Raw genomic sequence first — 18,503 nt, 5'->3', positions numbered from 1 at the left:
CCAGTCCTGAAAAGAAATCTACAGGGAGAGACACACCGAACCCGGAAGAACACGGCTGACCTCATCCTCAGTGCCTCCCGGTGGCACCACTCAAACTGAATCCGACGGTCTTCAGAGCACGGATGTTGCCATGGCTCATGCAATTCCCTTGCTAGTCACGCAAACACATCCTGACAATTTAACCACTACCCGCCCTGTGAAGTACATTTTCGTTCTTGAAAATTACCTCAAATGTCACCCAATCTCTCAACTCAAAAGTGCCAATAGAGCAAAACAGATAAAACTACCCTTGTTTGGAGGGGGTTGGGCACCTTGGACACATTCATCACTCACACCGTCCACATGGCCTTTTACAAGATAAAACTATGGCTGTCCTTTTACTGTCCCTCTCATTCCCTACTCGGTTTCCGGAGCAGACCAGGGTACCCCAGCAGTGGTGGGGGGGAAGGGGGTGGGACTAGGCACGTGCTTACACCCCCCCACCCCTCACCTGCAGTGAAATTGGCAAAGATTCATAGCCTTGCTGTGCCTGGAAGACTGGTACCCACATCATAAGGCCCCCTCTGCTCCACAACCCCTACCTTCCCCACGTCCCTATGCACCAATGGAGGTCATCCAGGGGGCAATTTTATCAAAGTAAGAGACTAGAAACATTTATTGCAATGGGGGGAGAGAGAGGGAGAGAAACATGCCCCTTACGGGGAGGAAAAAAAAAAAACCAAAAAACTGTGGCTTGCCACAAGATGTCAGTAAATGTCCTCACAAGTTAGCTGTCACATTTACCTATGTGAAATATCTGAATCAAAGTCTACAAACATCTTCTATCCCGGTATCAGCAAGAAAACAAGTTCCTGCTCCTTCTCTCAGTAAAGACAACAACGAAAGCCTCAGGATGTGTTGGAATAAACACAAAGACAGAGGCATGGCGGGTGACCTCCAGTCTCACCCAGGACCCTGTGCCCTTTTCCGGCTTTGTGCCAGGGTCTCTGCTGCTGCAGAGTCACTGGCAACTCAGACCGCTCTTCTCGCCTGCCTCGCCCCCCCCCCCCCCCCCACTCCTTTGCCCCTGGAGTATTTTGACTGTGTTCTAGCTCTGAGAAGGTTTTCTCTCCCCGGTGTTACCCCAAATGCAGCAAGGCTTTGGAGGGAGAGAGAGAAAGAGAATAGGAAAGAGAGAACAGGCCTCTTCCAAAGGACAAACTTCCATTCGGGGGAGCGGAGAAGCCAGACCAAAGGCCAGCTCCATCTTACCTTTTTGCCATTCACAAAGAAAACCAACTCATCCGCTGTCATTGTTACGGGATGGGGTGTGGGCCCCCTGCCTCCAGGTGCTTCGCTCCCAAGAGGCACCAGCAGTTATGGCCACTTGACAACTTGGAAACTACACCTCCCAATAAAATGAAACCTGGCCAGCCAATGGGAAGAAACCAGCCTAGAGCCTCAGGGCACAGGGTGTTCTTGGCAAAAGCAACCGGTTTACATAATCAAGAAAAATGCAAACACTCCTACCTGGTAAATCGCCCTCCCCACACCTGTGTCAAAGAGCACAGCAGGAGGCCCGTGCAGAAACCCAGAAACCGGGAAGGGGAGGGCCTTGCCGCCAGGTGACCTGCTGTCATTAGCACTGCCCTCATGGAACCTGCTTCTTCTCCCCGCTGCCGCAGCCACAGAAGGAAGAAGGGCCATGCGCAGAGCCACGGCAGTAGAAATGACCCACACCCTCCACGTCCACACTTGTCATTTTACCATTCAGGTTTACAGCAACCCAGACTCAGCACTTAGACAAAGGACTCATTCTCCCACAGCCTGGAGGACCACAGGGGTCACAAGCCACGGAGCCCAGTGATCCAGAAGCAAAACCTAGCATTGGACCTCAGCATTGTCGTCCTCAGAACTCAGCTGGTTTCATCCTGTAAATGGGTATATGCATGACCCCAAGAGCTGAGTGCCTGAGAGGCAAATGATACGTTTTAGTAGTACTTGGTAAGTTTGCCAAGAACCCAAATATTTCCAACTATTGCACCTGTATTCTCAACAGCACAACAAAAATCATCCTGATAACAAACCATTTTTGAAGTTTTTCTTTTGTTTATTTCTCTCAGGGAAAGGCCTCTCATTGGCTCCCAGAGTAACTCCTAAGAATATTTCAAAACATCAACAATAAACCAATATCGATATCAATAAGTTAAAACAGCCACACCATAGAGGCACAGGCCAACTTCACACAGAGCTGAAAGCCTTCTCCCATCCAGTATCAATTTCTGGTGTGAACACACCTGAACGTCGCCCACCTGGACAGCGCCATAGGCTCTCTGTGGTCAGCACCCACCTGTGCCTCCCAGCTCACACACGTGCACACACACGAGTGTTCCCGCCCGTCTTCTTCAGTCCTCTAACAACGCACGTGGCCACTCAGCCAGCCTCTCTGAAGGAGGTCACTTCCCCTGAGCCCCTCGCAGGCTACCTGGAGGAAGAAAGGAGGATCAGGCAGAAGTAGTCCGTGTAGCAACAGCTCACTGAAACCGCAGATTGCCAGGACATTGTCAACACAATGCCCTCTTGCTCCGCAGACTTTATTTAAGCAGGAGATGAAATCTCACTTGTAGGGTGACCAAGCGTCCCTTTTTGGTCCCCACTATCCTGCTTTAAACACTGCTACTGGGACCAACCTCTCAGTCCAGGACAAAGTGGGATGACCGGTCACCATAAAACAATGGTTCTTAACTGAGAGGTGATACTGGCATCTAGTGGATAAGAAACTGGGGACTGGGGATGCTACTAAACACCCTGCAATGCAGAGGACAGCACCCCCCCCCCCCCGCCACACACACACACACACACACACACACACACACCAAAGAACTATCTGGTCTTTAAATGTCAATAGAGGCAAGACTGAGAAGTGCTCCAAAAGGAAGAAGAAGGAAGGAGGTGGGGAGAGGTAGAAGGACTGAGTCTGGGTGGTGTTTCATAATAGGGCAACACTCCCTGACCACACTCACATCTTCTGTGGTTGACAGGCTTTTCCTCCATCCACTGATCCAACCAGTTTTGCGAGAGTTCCACTTCCTCCTGGCTAGACTGCAGCCAAAGCCCCAGGAGACTCTCAAGGTGAAGGTGGGGGGCAGAGGAAAGAGCTCAGTGTTGAGGGTTGGGTAGTCAGGCTTGAATAATGGCTCTAGAACTGCTGTGTGACCTTTGGCAAAAATCACTCTCTTGGTCTCAATCTCATTTATGAAATGGGGGTGACTGCCTACTTTGTAAGAATCCTGTCTAGTAAGAATTAAATGAGACCCAGGTTAGGCAGCCGACCTTCAGCCTCTTTCTCTATCTAGACGTGAAATTCCTTGGTTACTGTGAGCATTAAAAAAACAAAAGTGAAATAAATTTTTAATAAGGGCCTTTGTTGTCATTCAGGTTTTATTTCTGTACTAACTATAGTAACTGTTTTATCTCGGGAATACTGAGATTTGGCAAAACTTTGACTTTGTACCCTTGCTCATTATCCAACAGAAAACAAGGACCATTTCCTTCTCTGTAAGTTTTCAACATGTCACAAATTAGAAGAAAACAGTCCAAAGTAAGCATTTCCTCCCCCCACCTCCCCAAGCTGAAGATCTCCTGCGTATGCTTTCCATGTTGGGATGAATTCTCAAATTTGGGCTGAATGAATGGGATCTCAGGGCTTGAGATAGGGCCACTATGGCTTACACTATGTGAACTTACCCTGTTTTCCCTAAGGAATGCCTTGGTTTATAATAGATACTGTGTGGGCACGTGAAGTCTCAAAGTCCACAGAAAAGCCAAATGAGTCCCGAGGCCCCCTGAACAGAAGCATCTTCCCTTCTGGAACAACACTTGTGGGAAATCACTAGAGTGAAGAATGAAAACACTGCCGAGAGAAGTCCTTATTTCTGGAACAGCGAGCTCCCTTGGGTCCAAGCACCCCCTGGAGGAAAAGCAACTCAGGAGAACTTTTGGAATATTCTCTGGAGGTCTGATCAGAGCCAGACAACAGCTGTCCAGCCTCTATTACTTTGGAGGGGTGCTCCGGCAGGCAGGCCACGCACACATCCGGGCAGGTCCTGATGCCTGCAGAAGTCCCGCTGCCAGTCCTGAACCAGCCTGGGCTGCCTCACTCCATGGGGCTCCCTTCCTTGCTTCACACCTGAATTTGCATTTTGATCTGTACCTTAGGGCATTTTCTCTTTTTGTTTTGGTTTTTTTTTCACTTTCGACAAACTTCACTTGAAAAGAAAAAAACAGGGGTACCCGGGTGGCTCAGTGGGTTAAGCGTCCAACTTCATCTCAGGTCATGACTTGTGGTTGGTGGGTTCGAGCCCCGTGTCAGGCTCTATGCTAACAGCACAGAACCTGGAGCCTGCTTCAGATTCTGTGTCTCCTCCTCTCTCTGCTCTTCCCATGCTCATGCTTTGTCTCTCTCTGTCTCTCAATAGCAAATAAATGATAAGAAAAAAAGAATCACTTTTCTTCCAAAATATTCCATTACTCGGGTTTTGCTTTTGTTTTTGTTTTTGTTTTTTTTGCAGGGGTGAGGTGGGTTTCTTTTATGAAGTTTGTTTTTGTCTTTTATTTCTTTCCTAAGACTGGTCTCCCTCTTAGATATGCTCATGCTGGATTCAAGATTTTGCTATGTTCCCGGAACATCGCTGTGCAGGACCTGCCTTCCCGTGTGCTCCCAGACATCTAGATTGTTATCCAGCCCTAATCACATTCTTGACACCTGAATAGCGTATTATGATTTCATTTGATCTTTATAGCAGCCCTGCAAGATGGGCAGGGAAGTTATTATTATCTGCTCTTTCCAAAGAAGATGAGGGGCAAAGAGGTTGACTTGCCAATAATGCCACAGCACGCTTGTCTGTTACCCACTCCCCAGCAGAGAAATCATCTCTTGGACGGTTCTCCCCTAACGTGGAGCATACACGCAGGACTGTCAGCGTGGCATTCTCAGTGCAGCTGGAATCCAGCCTGCTGGTGGCTGAAGTGTCTTCCACGCCTGGATGGTGAGCCCTGGGTGGGGAGCAGAACTGCGTCACTGCTGTGTCGCCGGGGCCTAGTGTACTGCCAGGTGTGCAAGAAGGATCAATAAATGCTTATTGGATGAGCCCACAATGCAAGGCATAGGGTGTCTTTTCAGAAATGTCTAAGCCCCTGACTTTTTTCTTGATTCATTAGATTTTTTAGTATAGTTGGCACAGATTACATTGGTTTCAACCGTATAACGTAGGTATTAAATGCCTCTGTATATTGTGCTGTGCTCACCACAGGCGTAGCTCCCCTCTGTCACCATACGACACTATTACGATATCATTGACTACATTCCCTATGCTGTACTTGTCATCCGCATCACTTATTCGTTCCATAACTAGAAGCCCGCACTTCCCACACCCCTTCACCCGTTTGCCCATCCCTCTACCGCCCTCCCCCTGGCAACCAGCAGGTCTCTGTATGGATAGATCCAATTCTGATTTGTGTTTGTTTGTTCACTTCTTCTGTTTCTTTAGATTCCCCATATAACTGAAGTCATATGGTATTTGGCTTTCTCAGTCTGACTTTTCTCACTTAGCATAATGCCCACGAGGTCCCCTGACTCTTATTGAATAACAGAACTTTCTTCCATGTTATTAGCAACATTCAGTTCCTTCCTAGCTCCTTTCCAACTAACCTTCTATTGTTGATATTAGGTAACCAGCTAGTATTCGTCAGCAACAAGTCATCCTTTATTACTTTGGAGGAAATCAACCCTTGATATTCTACACACATCTGGGAAGTAGATCCTTCTAGAATCAAGAAGTTGGTATTATTGAAAAAGGAACTGAGTCAAAACTAAAAGCATCTGAATTTCACCCTAGGTCAGTTACTGCAGGCACACAAAAGCTCAAGGAATAGAAAAAGCCCAGAAGCAATTTAAACCCACTTTATCTGTCTGCATCTGTTATGTGTTTTGATAACGTCTTTTGTACTCAATAAACTCTGTAACCCTGGGGGCATTTGTGGTGAGGACAATATGGGCTTGTCTGGACAGAATGTAAGGTCTCTCTTTCCAATCTGAGCGCTCCAGCACAACGCAGGAAGGAGAGTCCTTAGTTGTAGCTCATGCAAAGGATCAACTCACATTTGCTATGTAGACAATATGGCCCAGTGAGTAGCCATGTAGGAAAATTATTTTCACAATTTGTTTGCACCTCCTATTCCTCTCACCTGACTTGTTTTCCTTATTATCATCTGAAATACTATACAATGTACCCACTTAGTGTTTATTGTCTGCACCCTATTCTCTCTGCACCCAAGAGAATGTAAGTATGGCAGACATGTCTACCTTTTCACCAAATATCCATGCCCTCCTTCTCTAATGAAGAGTTTCTGCTGGGAGGTCACTCACCATTTCCCATCCCCTTATATGCAAGGGAGCCCTATGACTGGGTTTCACGAATATAATATGGGCGAATGTGGTGTTCACAGTATCTAGGCTCCCAACGTCTCTCTCCCACTGTCTGATCACTAATGTCAATGCCCAGGGTGACCTTGGAAGCCACACACTGAAAATGGCAGAACTTCCAGTCAGCCTAAATGCTTTAAAAAGTATAGTAATCTGAGGTGCCTGGGTGGCTGAGTTGGTTAAGCATCCAACTCTTGCTATCGTCTCAGGTCATAATCTCATGGTTTGTGGGTTTGAGCCCCGAGTCAGGCTCTGCGCTGATAGCATGAAACCTACTTGGGATTCTCTCTCTCTCCCTCCCTCTCTCTACCTCTCCCACCACCCACCTCCTGCTTGTGCATACATGCTCGCTCTCTCTCTCTCTCTCAAAATAAACAAATAAACTTAAAAATAAATACAAAAATCTGAGTACTCCCTTCCACCACCCTTGTAGCTACTAGGAAGGAAGATTTTCCCCCTACTATTCAAGGTGATTCTAGACAGTCTAAGAATTAAATTGACAAGAGACAGTTAAACAGGAGAAAAAGAAAAACAAAGTTTAATTACCTGCACACAGAGGACCAATAACAAAATTGAAACCCAAGTAAATGATCAAGCCTGGCAGTATGTCTATTTTTTAGACAAAGAAACAAATGTGTTAGGAAATGATAGGACAAAGAAAACTTATGTTCAAGAGCTTCAGTTGGTAAGGCATTCTAAACAAATTTGGACTGGGTAGTAAATTAATAAAAGTAGCAAGGTTTATACAGTCTTCTTTGTCCTAAATTTCCTATCTATGGTGACAAAGACGTCTTGGTACAGAGAGGATAACTTTCACAGGGATAATTTATTTCCTGCTTTCTGGAGACAAAGGCTGGGGCGGGGGTGCAGTCAGGAAGTTCTTCTTGTTCTGGTTATTTCTTAAATAACTTTAGTTCAATAAAATTAATATGCCAAAATGGTAAATTTTGGGGGCAGCTTGCCCTTGGCTCCCACATCATCTAGGTGACTTTATAGGAACAAGAAATAAGTCTGTATTGTGCTTACCCACTGAGATTTCTGGGATTGCCTGTTACAGCACCTAGTATTACATCTACTAACACGATATGTTTGCCAAGGGCAGAGATGTTTATCTGTTTTCTTCAGATAAGCTCAGAAAGCAGAGCCCCCTTGAGTGGAAAACACTACATGGACATGATAGACACAATATTTATTCAAAAAAATACTTGTTGAATAATGAATGAAGAACAAATGAATGAATAACAGCAAGGCCAGAACATGGTTTTAATTAAAGGCAAGTAAGCAGGGCTTGAATGTCTGACTTGGTCCACTTGCAAAGCTGCATGTGGAAGTAATGTCACCAAGGATCATGGGCTCCTGAACAGAAGACGACTTTGGTCTCATCCCCAGGTCCTTGGCCTTAAGTGTCCCCATCCCCACCCTCTGTTTTAAGGATGGGCTTCAGAGCAGCCCTTTACACCGGGCAATAGTCACATAACCATTTCATTTATCAGGTTTTTGGGGGGGGAGGGGGTCACAACCTAAAATTTTATTTTTTTATATCAAATTTATTGTCACATTGGTTTCCATACAACACACAGTGCTCATCCCAACAGGTGCCCTCCTCAATACCCATCACACACCCTCCCCTCCCTCCCACCCCCCATCAACCCTCAGTTTGTTCTCAGTTTTTAAGAGTCTCTTATGCTTTGGCTCTCTTTCACTCTAGCCTCTTTTTTTTTCCCCCATGGTCTTCTGTTAAGTTTCTCAGGATCCACATAAGAGTGAAACCATATGGTATCTTTCTCTGTATGACTTATTTCACCTTGCATAACACTCTCCAGTTCCATCCACATTGCTACAAAAGGCCATATTTCATTCTTTCTCGTTGACACATAGTATTCCATTGTGTATATAAACCACAAGTTCTGTACCCATTCATCAGTTGATGGACATTTAGGCTCTTCCAATAATTTGGCTATTGTTGAAAGTGCTGCTGTAACATTGGTATACAAGTGCCCTTACGCATCAGCACTCCTGTATCCCTTGGGTAAATTCCTAGCAGTGCTATTGCTGGGTCATAGGGTAGGTCTATTTTTAATTTTTTGAGGAACCTCCACACCGTTTTCCAGAGCGGCTGCACCAGTTTGCATTCCCACCAGCAGTGCCAGAGGGTTCCCGTTTCTCCACATGCTCTCCACCATCTATAGTCTCCTGATTTGTTCATTTTAACCACTCTGACTGGCGTTAGGTGGTATCTGAGTGTGGTTTTGATTTGTATTTCCCTGATGAGGAGCGACGTTGAGCATCTTTTCATGTGCCTGTTGGCCATCTGGATGTCTTCTTTAGAGAAGTGTCTATTCATGTCTTCTGCCGATTTCTTCACTGGATTATTTGTTTTTCAGGTGTAGAGTTTGGTGAGCTCTTTATAGATTTTGGATACTAGCCCTTTGTCTGATACATCATTTGCAAATATCTTTTCCCATTCCATTGGTTGCCTTTTAGTTTTGTTGATTGTTTCCTTTGCTGTGCAGAAGCTTTTTATCTTCATGAGGTCCCAATAGTTCATTTTTGCTTTTAATTCCCTTGCCTTTCGGGATGTGTCAAGTAAGAAATTGCTGCGGTTGGGGCACCTGGGTGGCTCAGTCGGTTGAGCAACCGACTTCGGCTCAGGTCGTGATCTCACGGTTTGTGAGTTCGAGCCCTGTGTCGGGCTCTGTGCTGCCAGCTCAGAGCCTGGAACCTGTTTCGGATTCTGTGTCTCCCCCTCTCTCTGACCCTCCCCCACTCATGCTCTGTGTCTCTCTGCCTCAGAAATAAATAAACATTAAAAAAATTTTAAAAAAGAAAGAAATTGCTGTGGCTGAGGTCAGAGAGGTTTTTTCCTGCTTTCCCCTCTAGGGTTTTGACGGTTTCCTGTCTCACATTCAGGTCTTTCATCCATTTTGAGTTTATTTTTGTGAATGTTGTAAGAAAGTGGTCTAGTTTCATTCTTCTGCATGTTGCTGTCCAGTTCTCCCAGCACCATTTGTTAAAGAGACTGTCTTTTTTCCATTGGATATTCTTTCCTGCTTTGTCAAAGATTAGTTGGCCATATGTTTGTGGGTCTAGTTCTGGGATTTCTATTCTATTCCATTGGTCTATGTGTCTGTCATTTATCAGTTTTAATGTTACTCTGCTGTATCCTAGACACTGTACTGCGTATTGATCAACTATAGGGTCAGAGAGGCTTAAAGAGCACCTCATTGTACCTTATAGATAAGTCAGGATCCCTGAGCCAGCACTGTAGACCCAGAACTTACCTTCCTTCCTAAATATCAACACTCGTCAGTGCAGAGATGCAGAATTCAGTCTTATATACTGATATCCTCAAAGTATTTATCATATGAAAATTTGAGAGCTTCCTTCAGCCCTCCCCAACCCAGTTTTATTACAGTAGTCTGTCAGATGACAATTCAGGGTGCAGGCCTCTACAGGGAGATCACCTGCTGTTCCCATTCTAAATTTGTCATTGAACCAGAATGCTCCACAGGAATATAGTGGTGCTAATGCTGTTATTTGATTTTTCTTTTAAAAAGGAAGGAACTCCTTCTCTTCTGGAAAAAAAAAGCCCATTAAACCACTGTTAATATGCTAAAGCATACAACCCCAAAGTAGAACATAGTCCCCAAAGTAATCAGGGGCAGAAGGCGAGCTAGCCACCTCAGACTTGTTCTCTGGAAGGTTTCATTTTCCCAGTGTTCAGGGAGAAGATGTGGAAACTGGAGTCACCTGCATGGAGGCTTCCATCCTCACACATCCTTCACTGCGGTCTTGTCCCTGCCTGGACGATGCCGTCCGCTGCGGATGGCACCAGTGCCGCACTTTTGGAAGAGGTCTACCCCTTTCTCCAGAGCCATAAAAGCCAGCTGATCATTGCATCTGAGGGTTAATGTTTGAGATTTTAGCCATCCGGGAGTAATTCCCAAGTCTCAGGACATGATATCTGCTGGTTTTCTGAAGCATGGGTTTTAATCTCATGAGCTAGGCTGCCCCATCCATATCACAGCACACTGAGAAATTCTCACTGACAGATTTCAGGGGCTGCTTATACTGTTAGTTTTGTTTTAATACATTTCGTGACAACTGGAGAAATTAGGACGTCCACATCGCCTTACTGATTTAACAACTTGAAGCTCTTTTAGGCAAGTATATGGCTCTTGCTATAAAGGCTGCAGTGGGAGGCCTCCAGTTCTGAGGCCAGTCTACAGGCCAAAGCTAAGTCACTTCCACAGTGGGAGACATTTTGAAGAGGACAAAGATTTACGAGGTCACGAATATGTGCCAGGTCCTGGGCTGTTCATTCTATATGGATCTCATTTACTTTGTACAACATCCCTATGACCTAGATATAATTTCTTGTTTTCTATATAAGGAAGCTGTCTGGGATCAGAGGGGTGAAGTAACTCACATGTCTGGTAAGGGGGAACCAGGATTTAAACCAAGTCCCTCTGAGACTAGAACCCTCAGACAGCAACAGAGAGCAGAGACTAGGCTTTCCCAGTTCGATGCCTCTCCTAGAATGGTCCTTTGACCCATCACAGGGGTTAGAGGCAGGGGAGAAACTGCTTCCTTGACAAAGTTCTCACTTAGCACTGAGAAAGAACCAGCACTGAGAAACGGCCAAGAGAGAGTCAGAGTGGGGGCAGCAGAGGAGGAAGCAGCAGGAGTCTAGGGTTTGTGGGGCTGAGGCAGGTACCGGCCCTGAGGCCTGTCCTCTGAAAAACCACACAGAGATGGTTTATAGCTATTTTTACTCTCATAATCCCTATAATGTGCTCTGAGGACCGAGAACACCCAGTAAACAGAAAACAGGTATCTGATTACGATCATATGGGAAATTCTACAATCCCAAAGAAATGTAGAATATAAAAAAGTTATAGGGAGAGAGAAGAACCAGACTGTGGGAAGGGAATCCAATCTTAGCTTTCACCCATCTGACACTTTGACTCCTTGGAGACCTAGAAAAGAGCCCAGTCTCAGCCTCACTCTTCCAGAAGTAGAAGTAGATAAAACGCAACTTATGTAATACAGCCACCAGTCCCCCCAGAAGCCCAGACCCAGGGTGTGCAGAGAAGGTGGAGGCAGGATGGACTTGGCCCCTTTTCTGTCAGGAGAACCAGATGTATTGATAGACTTAAGAACCTATGGGCCTGAGGTTTCCTGTATGGAGACTAAAACATTTCCCCCCATGTTCCAAGAAGCTGCCTAGTCTAGAAGTCATAGACTTAAGACATAAGCAGATGTGAAGGAAGACAGAAGACCTAAAGGAAGGGAGAATAGGAGAGGATTCCAGGGATGGTGAACATAGAATGGCAACCACAGTTATTTCAGGGACACTTCATGGCCCCTTAGCAGATTTCCTATCCCTGTGATTCTTGGCTGCCCTTTCTCTCCAGTTGAGTAGCCAGACCAGAATACTTAATAGTCCTTAGTGACCTGGCATGTGCCATTTTTCAGTCTTGATCACTATCAGTGTCTTCCCTATATTGAATGTTCCCTATTCATTATTTCTATCTTATTATCACCATTATTCCGAGAATCTCACATGGAAGTAGGAACTGGAGTGACAAGAATCTTGTGAATGAATCATACAGCCCCAACAGCCCCATCTAGGGTGCCAATAAAGTAGGAACTCCAGGAAAGGCATGAAACACTTTGCCTGGAGCTAAATAGAAGTGCTTCCATGGTGGGTCTGTGAGCAGAGCTTGTGAATTTATCCCCCCACCCCACCAAAAGTACACACATGCACGCACACACACACAAATATATACACATAAATATATAAAAAATGTAAATATAAATGTGTATATGTAAATATAAATGTGTATATGTAAATACACACACACATACACACACACATTTCCCAAGTTTCCCTATGACTTTGTTATGAGTAGACAGAGGCCCTACTCAACTGGTCTAGAGAATTTTGGCAACCAAGCACTGGGTTAGATGAAGCCATAGAAAAAGTCCCAGTGTAGGAGACAAGAGGCTCAGGTGACAGCCAAGGATCTGCTCTTCTCTCTGACATTTTTGGCAAGACCCCTTCCCATCTCTAAAATTCCACAGGCACTTCCAGTTCTGACAATGCTTGGGATAATGCTTGAATTCTTGGATTTTTTTTTTTTTTTGTATCTTTCTTTCCAAAGACAAAGACTGCCCTAGTGTGCAATGGCTCTTTTTATTCATTTTCTCTGAGCCTTGGCCGGCTCTGAACAAGTTGTACCTTGCTACAAGGACACTCCCATTTCTTGTCTAGCATTGGTGTAGCTAAGGAAAAGAAAATGATATCAGGTGATGGAAGTGCTCTAGTTTATTCCTTACTTTTTTTCACATGTAACCGTGTGGACCAGTATTTCCTAATGTGGAGTATCCTCGAGTAGTCCTCTGAAAGTGGAGTATCCTTGAGTAGCAAGCTTCTGAAATGTTCCTGACAGTTTTGTAGAATTACAAAATATGTTGTCAGCCTGAGACTCTTGTCCACCAAAGCATAGAGTGGACTCCTTTAAAAGATCCATTGGTGGATGGAGGTGCCAAGAAGTTTCTTGCTGGCAAGGTCTGGGACTCCTACAAATTAAGCCCAGTAACTCTGAAAGCTGGACTCACCAACGATAGAAAATGGCTCACCATGGCCCTACCTTGAGGACAGGTGAGAGGTGGCCCTGCTCTGTCTTCCCTGTGCTCATGTCCCTCCCCACTAGGTAACAAGTTTTTTGGGCCTAAGGGAAGTAACCACTCATAGCCTATGTCACTCACCTTTTACAGCATGCCCCCACATACCCAGGTTTATGACAAACTGGCCCCCAACTCACATCCAAGACTCAGTCTAGCCATTTACCCTGGCCTGTCCCTCCAAAGGAGAGCCACGCTCCTTGTATGTGCCATCAAGACCCATCTGGGACCAGCTTATCTGCCAGCCTAATTTCTGGCCACCTCTCCCACAAAATCCATCTTTTGGATGGTAGGCTAGTCTCTGATTCCTGAACTCACCACCATACCCCAATGCCTTTGCCCAGGTCATTCCTTCAGCCTAGAACTTCCTTTCCTCACTCCTTCCCCTACTGAATCCTCTAAAGCTCAGCTTAGATACAACCAGTGTCTCCAGGCCCATAGCCTCAGACTCACAGCAATATCCAGGACAATTCATTGGTCCCTCATCTGTTTCCATTATATTGTATTCCTACCTCTATTATGGCATGTAACACAGAGATCTGGTCTCGCTTATTTTTGTATCCCAGTGACACATGGTAGTCTTCTGTAAATATTTGCTCAGTGACCTCTACTCAGCTGAGGAAGGCAGAAGGAAAGGCATCCGTTCTTCTCACATGGTTTCCTTGAGTCTGCCTCCCTCCCATCCAGGAGAGAAAGTCATCATGATCTGACACTTATTTGTATCATTACTCTTCTCCTTTTTTCTTCCTTTCCACCATGATTGTCATCTTGTACTCTAATTTGTACAGTATTTTGATGCTTTTATTATATAGATCACTTTGTGGTATCCTCAGAAATTATAATATATGATATCATGAGCCTCATTTTCTTTTTTTTCAATATATGAAGTTTATTGTCAAATTGGTTTCCATACAACACCCAGTGCTCATCCCAAAAGGTGCCCTCCTCAATACCCATCATCCACCTTCCCCTCCCTCCCACCTCCCATCAACCCTCAGTTTGTTCTCAGTTTTTAAGAGTCTCTTATGTTTTGGCTCTCTTCCACTCTAACCTCTTTTTTTTTCCTTCCCCTCCCCCATGGGTTTCTGTTAAGTTTCTCGGGATCCACATAAGAGTGAAACTATATGGTATGTCTTTCTCTGTATGATAAGCCTCATTTTCAACTGAAGAAATTTCATTTTCAAATGAAGCCCCACTTTCATTTCACCTAAGAGTGAGCAGCAGTTTGAACTTGAACCCCACTTTTTTAATTCCAAAGTCAGTGCTCCTTCTACTCTTCTGGATCCCCAAGATTACAACTTGGGCACCCATGTTTCCCTCATGACCCAGAAGATCATGTAGACCCTGAGAACTGACCAGTACAGATATCTAGTTAACACTGGATTTGGACAAATAAGGAAAAGTTAGGGTACAAACCCTCACAAAATAGCAATAATGAAAATCTAGGGATATGAATTAAGTAAACTCCAATCACCGAAATTCTGGTTTAAGTGAAGTAAAATTTCCTGAAAACTGAAGGTCATATGAGAATCACTCATGGGTTGGAGCTCTGCCATAATCAATGATTGGTGCTTGCCCATGAGGAACATTTCAAAAGGAATTTGAAAGAATGTTTGCTAAAGGGATGGAAGCGGTTCAGAAATGGGTGAGTAAAGGGGCACCTGGGTGGCTCAGCCGGCTGAGCATCCGACTTCGGCTCAGGTCATGATCTCCCCGTCCGTGGATTCGAGCCCTGCATCGAGCACTGTGCTGACAGCTCAGAGCCTGGAGCCTGCTTTGGATTCTGTGTCTCTCTCTTTCTCTGCCCCTGTACTGCTCACATTCTGTCTCTCTCAAAAATAAACATTAAAAAAAAATAAAAAAAAGAAATGGGTGAGTAAAGACTATAAGGGTGAGAAAGGGACATATAGGAGAACTGGTCTAGCAGAGGATGAGGAAGGACTCCAGGAAGTAGCTGAAAGAAAGCCAACCCTAGGCAGAGGCAGGGTGAGCTGGGCCCATCTGCCCACCTCTGTGGCCTCAGAGTGTTCAGAAGCATGATGCCAACTTAACTGCACCAAGTCAGGTGGGTCAGCTCTGGCAGGAAAGTGTCAGACCACGGACTTATCTGTCCCCACTCCAGAGAAAGCCCTGGAAAGCTAAGACAATCTTTTCTCACCTCTCTTACGGAAAGGAGTAGCTAGATACTGTGCTGGCTGCTCAAGTAGAACCTCCCTTTCTCTCCAGAAGGTTTCCCAGGTTCCCACTGTGCCCCCCTCAGAAAGCAAATGGCCCCAATCTCAAGTCTGTTCTGCTTGGACATGAGTGGGGAAGCTCTTCCTCACTTTTATACTGTGTAGCAAGTGTCATGATGCTGTACTGGCCTTTGTAGAATGAGATAAGGAATAATATAGTGCCTGGCTCCTGCCGGTAAAGGCCAGTTTTCCAGGGTATAGGAATAGGGTATAAGAAGCAGATATCGGGGCACCTGGGTAGCTCAGTCAGTTAAGCGTCCGACTTCAACTCAGGTCATGATCTCACAGTCCGTGAGTTTGAGCCCCGTGTCAGGCTCTGTGCTGACAGCTCAGAGCCTGGAGCCTGTTTCGGATTCTGTGTCTCCTTGTCTCTGCCCCTCCCCTGCTCATGCTCTGTCTATCTCTGTCTCAAAAATAAATAAAAACATTAAAAAAAATTAAAAAAAAAAAAAGAAGCAGATATCAACTCCAAGAAGCAGTAATTGGCATGACCTGAATTAAAGAGTCCAACTTTGCACCCCTCTTCACACACCTAGTGCCTGACTTCTCCCTCATTAAAGACCTGGAGATCCAGCCCTTTCCTACCAAGCATCCATGGAAAGAAAGTAAAGCATGGGGAGGACAACTAGAAGCTTTGTTGCTGAACAAAGCTTAACATACATGTAGGTCATCCCAATTCCCACCAGGACATTTCTGGAGCCCCAAGTGACTGTAAGTACTGAAACCCTTGGCAGAACTACTACCTGACGATTAGTCACCTCCAAGAGTTGCAGATGAACTTCAGGACAGACATGGCAGCAGCAAGTGGGAGCAGTGGGTGGCTCTGTCTGAGTGATAGTTGCCTGCAGCTGCCCTGGCATACCCCCTAATTACAGTGTGTTCTCCAACTTGAGAAGTCCACAATTGGTGGGAGTTCTGGGAGGCATTCTGGGAGAGAGATCCCATGGCTGGCCTCCTCCTCTGGAGCATCTCACTGTGTTCACATGGACACTAGGTGATGCCTCAGGCATCTGAAGCATCTCTGAGAGGACTGTCTTGGGCCAGTGGCTCCAACTGGGAGCTCTATGAATCCCCGGTTTCCCACCTCAGCCCATCACAGCTGGTGCGAGAATAACCAACAGGAATCAGGAAAGGTCTTGCTATTTTGATTCTCAAAGCTTGCCCCCCTGGCCTCTTCCATTACACTCCTAAGAACTGATTTTTATCACACAAGAACTCTTTCCAGGAGACTGAAAATTTTCCTTTAACACCACGCCAGTAGGAAGAGCATTCAAGGAAAAAAATTCTAGGGATGAGATCTAGAGGAAGAAATACTAAGAGGATAGTGGTGGTGTATGCAGCGTCACTAACATATAGCAAGGGAGAGACAGAGACAGGGACAGAGCGAGAGACAGAAAGAGAAAGATTGAGAGAGAGAATAGAATTCAAATTTTTGTGTTCAAACCCAGGCTCTCCACTCACACTCGCATTCTTGGGCAAGTTCCCTACACTCTCTGAACTAATGTCACCATCTGTCTAATGGAGATATTATTTTCCTTACTTGGTGGTTATAAAGAAATAACTTCAATTGCCAGTAATAGAGCAGATATTCAGGAGATGTTTCTTGAAGCTGAATTTGGGGCTTGGCAGTATTTTATAAGGTATTTTAGTCACTTTCAAAAGAACCTCCTGGCCACATGCATCTGTCAATAAACCAGTGACGTCAATTAGGTACTTCTTGGAAAAAGACCCTGAGTCCCACACACCAGTGACAACCAGCAGATAGGGAGAAAGCATGGACTCCTAGCTTGCCTTGGGCCATACTGCCTCAGTAAGTACACAAAGTTCCTTGACTTCACTAGTGGTGAGCCACACAGAGATGGCATTTTGTGGTCTCTGACACCCAGGACTTCTTTGTAGGTCAGGTCCTATCCCAGCAAATGCAAAGGCAGCAGTAAGGATCTGGATCAGAGAGTCAAGGCACCTTTGTATCAGGTGCAGGAGATTTTCTTCCAGGCAATCTTATTTTCTCTCCCTTTATCAAGTCATAAATATCTACTCCTCTTTACATCTGTTGCTGATTCATTCACCCCTCCACTGCATTTGGACCCGAAGTCATGACTTCTGAAGTCTAGAGAGACATGATCAAGCTAAACTCTCCCAGAAGTGATACAGATTACTTCTGCTCACATTTTGTTGGCCAAAGCAGTCACAATGGCCACACATGACTTCAAGGAAGTGCGTCTATCAGGCAGTTTAGTTTGGGTTAAACTGTGGCCACAATTAACCCCCAAAATGTCAATGGTTTAGAGGCAATTTATTTCTTGCTCATGTGACATGCTACCTAGAGGTCACCTAAAGCCTTGGGATCCAAGCTGAAGGAGCAGCTCCTACATGAGACATTGCCATTCTGACAACAGATGGGAAAGAGAGTTTGTAGATTGGTGCAGTGGCTGTAATGCTTCTTCTCAGAAGTGGCACACCTCCTTTCCCATAAGTCACGTGGCTACATCTGATATCAGAGAAATATAGTCCTTCAAATAGAGAAGTACCACAGGTCAGATGAGGAAGCCTGATGAGTAAGCCAAAGGGTCAGGAGGTGTAATAATCTTATCACAATGGAGGAGCAGAAGATATCAGGAATAATAACCTAACCTAACACAGTAGGAAAATATAATCTTACCTGTAACTCAAAGTGGGGGAGAATGGAATATTAGGAATATCTACCATTAGTAGCATAGTAAATGTAAATACAGAAAGCTATAAACTACACTTTGTAGGAGTGATACATCCTGGATTAGGGATTAGGGGATTAGGAATAGTTGCAGAAAAACAGACAATTGATTCCATCCTGGGAAAATTATTATTTTTACCATATTAAACAATAAATTCATTCAACAAATACTTATTGAGCATCCACTACAGGTCAGGGACTGTAATTACTGATCTACAGGGGCAAACAAAACAGGCCTGGTCTCTATCTTCATGGATATTAAACATCTTTAGAGAAAACTGACATTAAACAAATACACACACAAATAAACATATATTTACAAATTGGGTTGTTACAATAGGAAATACTGGACTGTCAAGACACAGAAAAACAGAGACCATACTGAGAAAGTGATGTTGGAACT

At 45.0% G+C, this 18,503-nt stretch overlaps 1 protein-coding gene across 2 annotated transcripts in view; it reads right to left on the bottom strand.

Annotated features, from left to right (window-relative positions):
• The window catches only part of XDH (xanthine dehydrogenase), a 56,921-nt gene extending 55,511 nt beyond the window's left edge, over positions 1-1,410 (bottom strand). For both annotated transcript variants that reach the window (XM_015064206.3, XM_015064207.3), the window contains exon 1: positions 1,252-1,410. In XM_015064206.3, the coding sequence (XP_014919692.2) occupies positions 1,252-1,293 (42 nt within the window). In that variant the 5' untranslated portion in view covers positions 1,294-1,410. The remainder of the gene's footprint in view (positions 1-1,251) is intronic.
• Between the last annotated feature and the right edge of the window lie 17,093 nt (positions 1,411-18,503).

Source organism: Acinonyx jubatus, chromosome A3 (assembly GCF_027475565.1).
Source record: "Acinonyx jubatus isolate Ajub_Pintada_27869175 chromosome A3, VMU_Ajub_asm_v1.0, whole genome shotgun sequence".
NCBI classification, from domain to species: domain Eukaryota; kingdom Metazoa; phylum Chordata; class Mammalia; order Carnivora; family Felidae; genus Acinonyx; species Acinonyx jubatus.
Note: the sequence above shows the minus strand (reverse complement) of the source record. Positions and strands in the feature narration are given on the sequence as shown.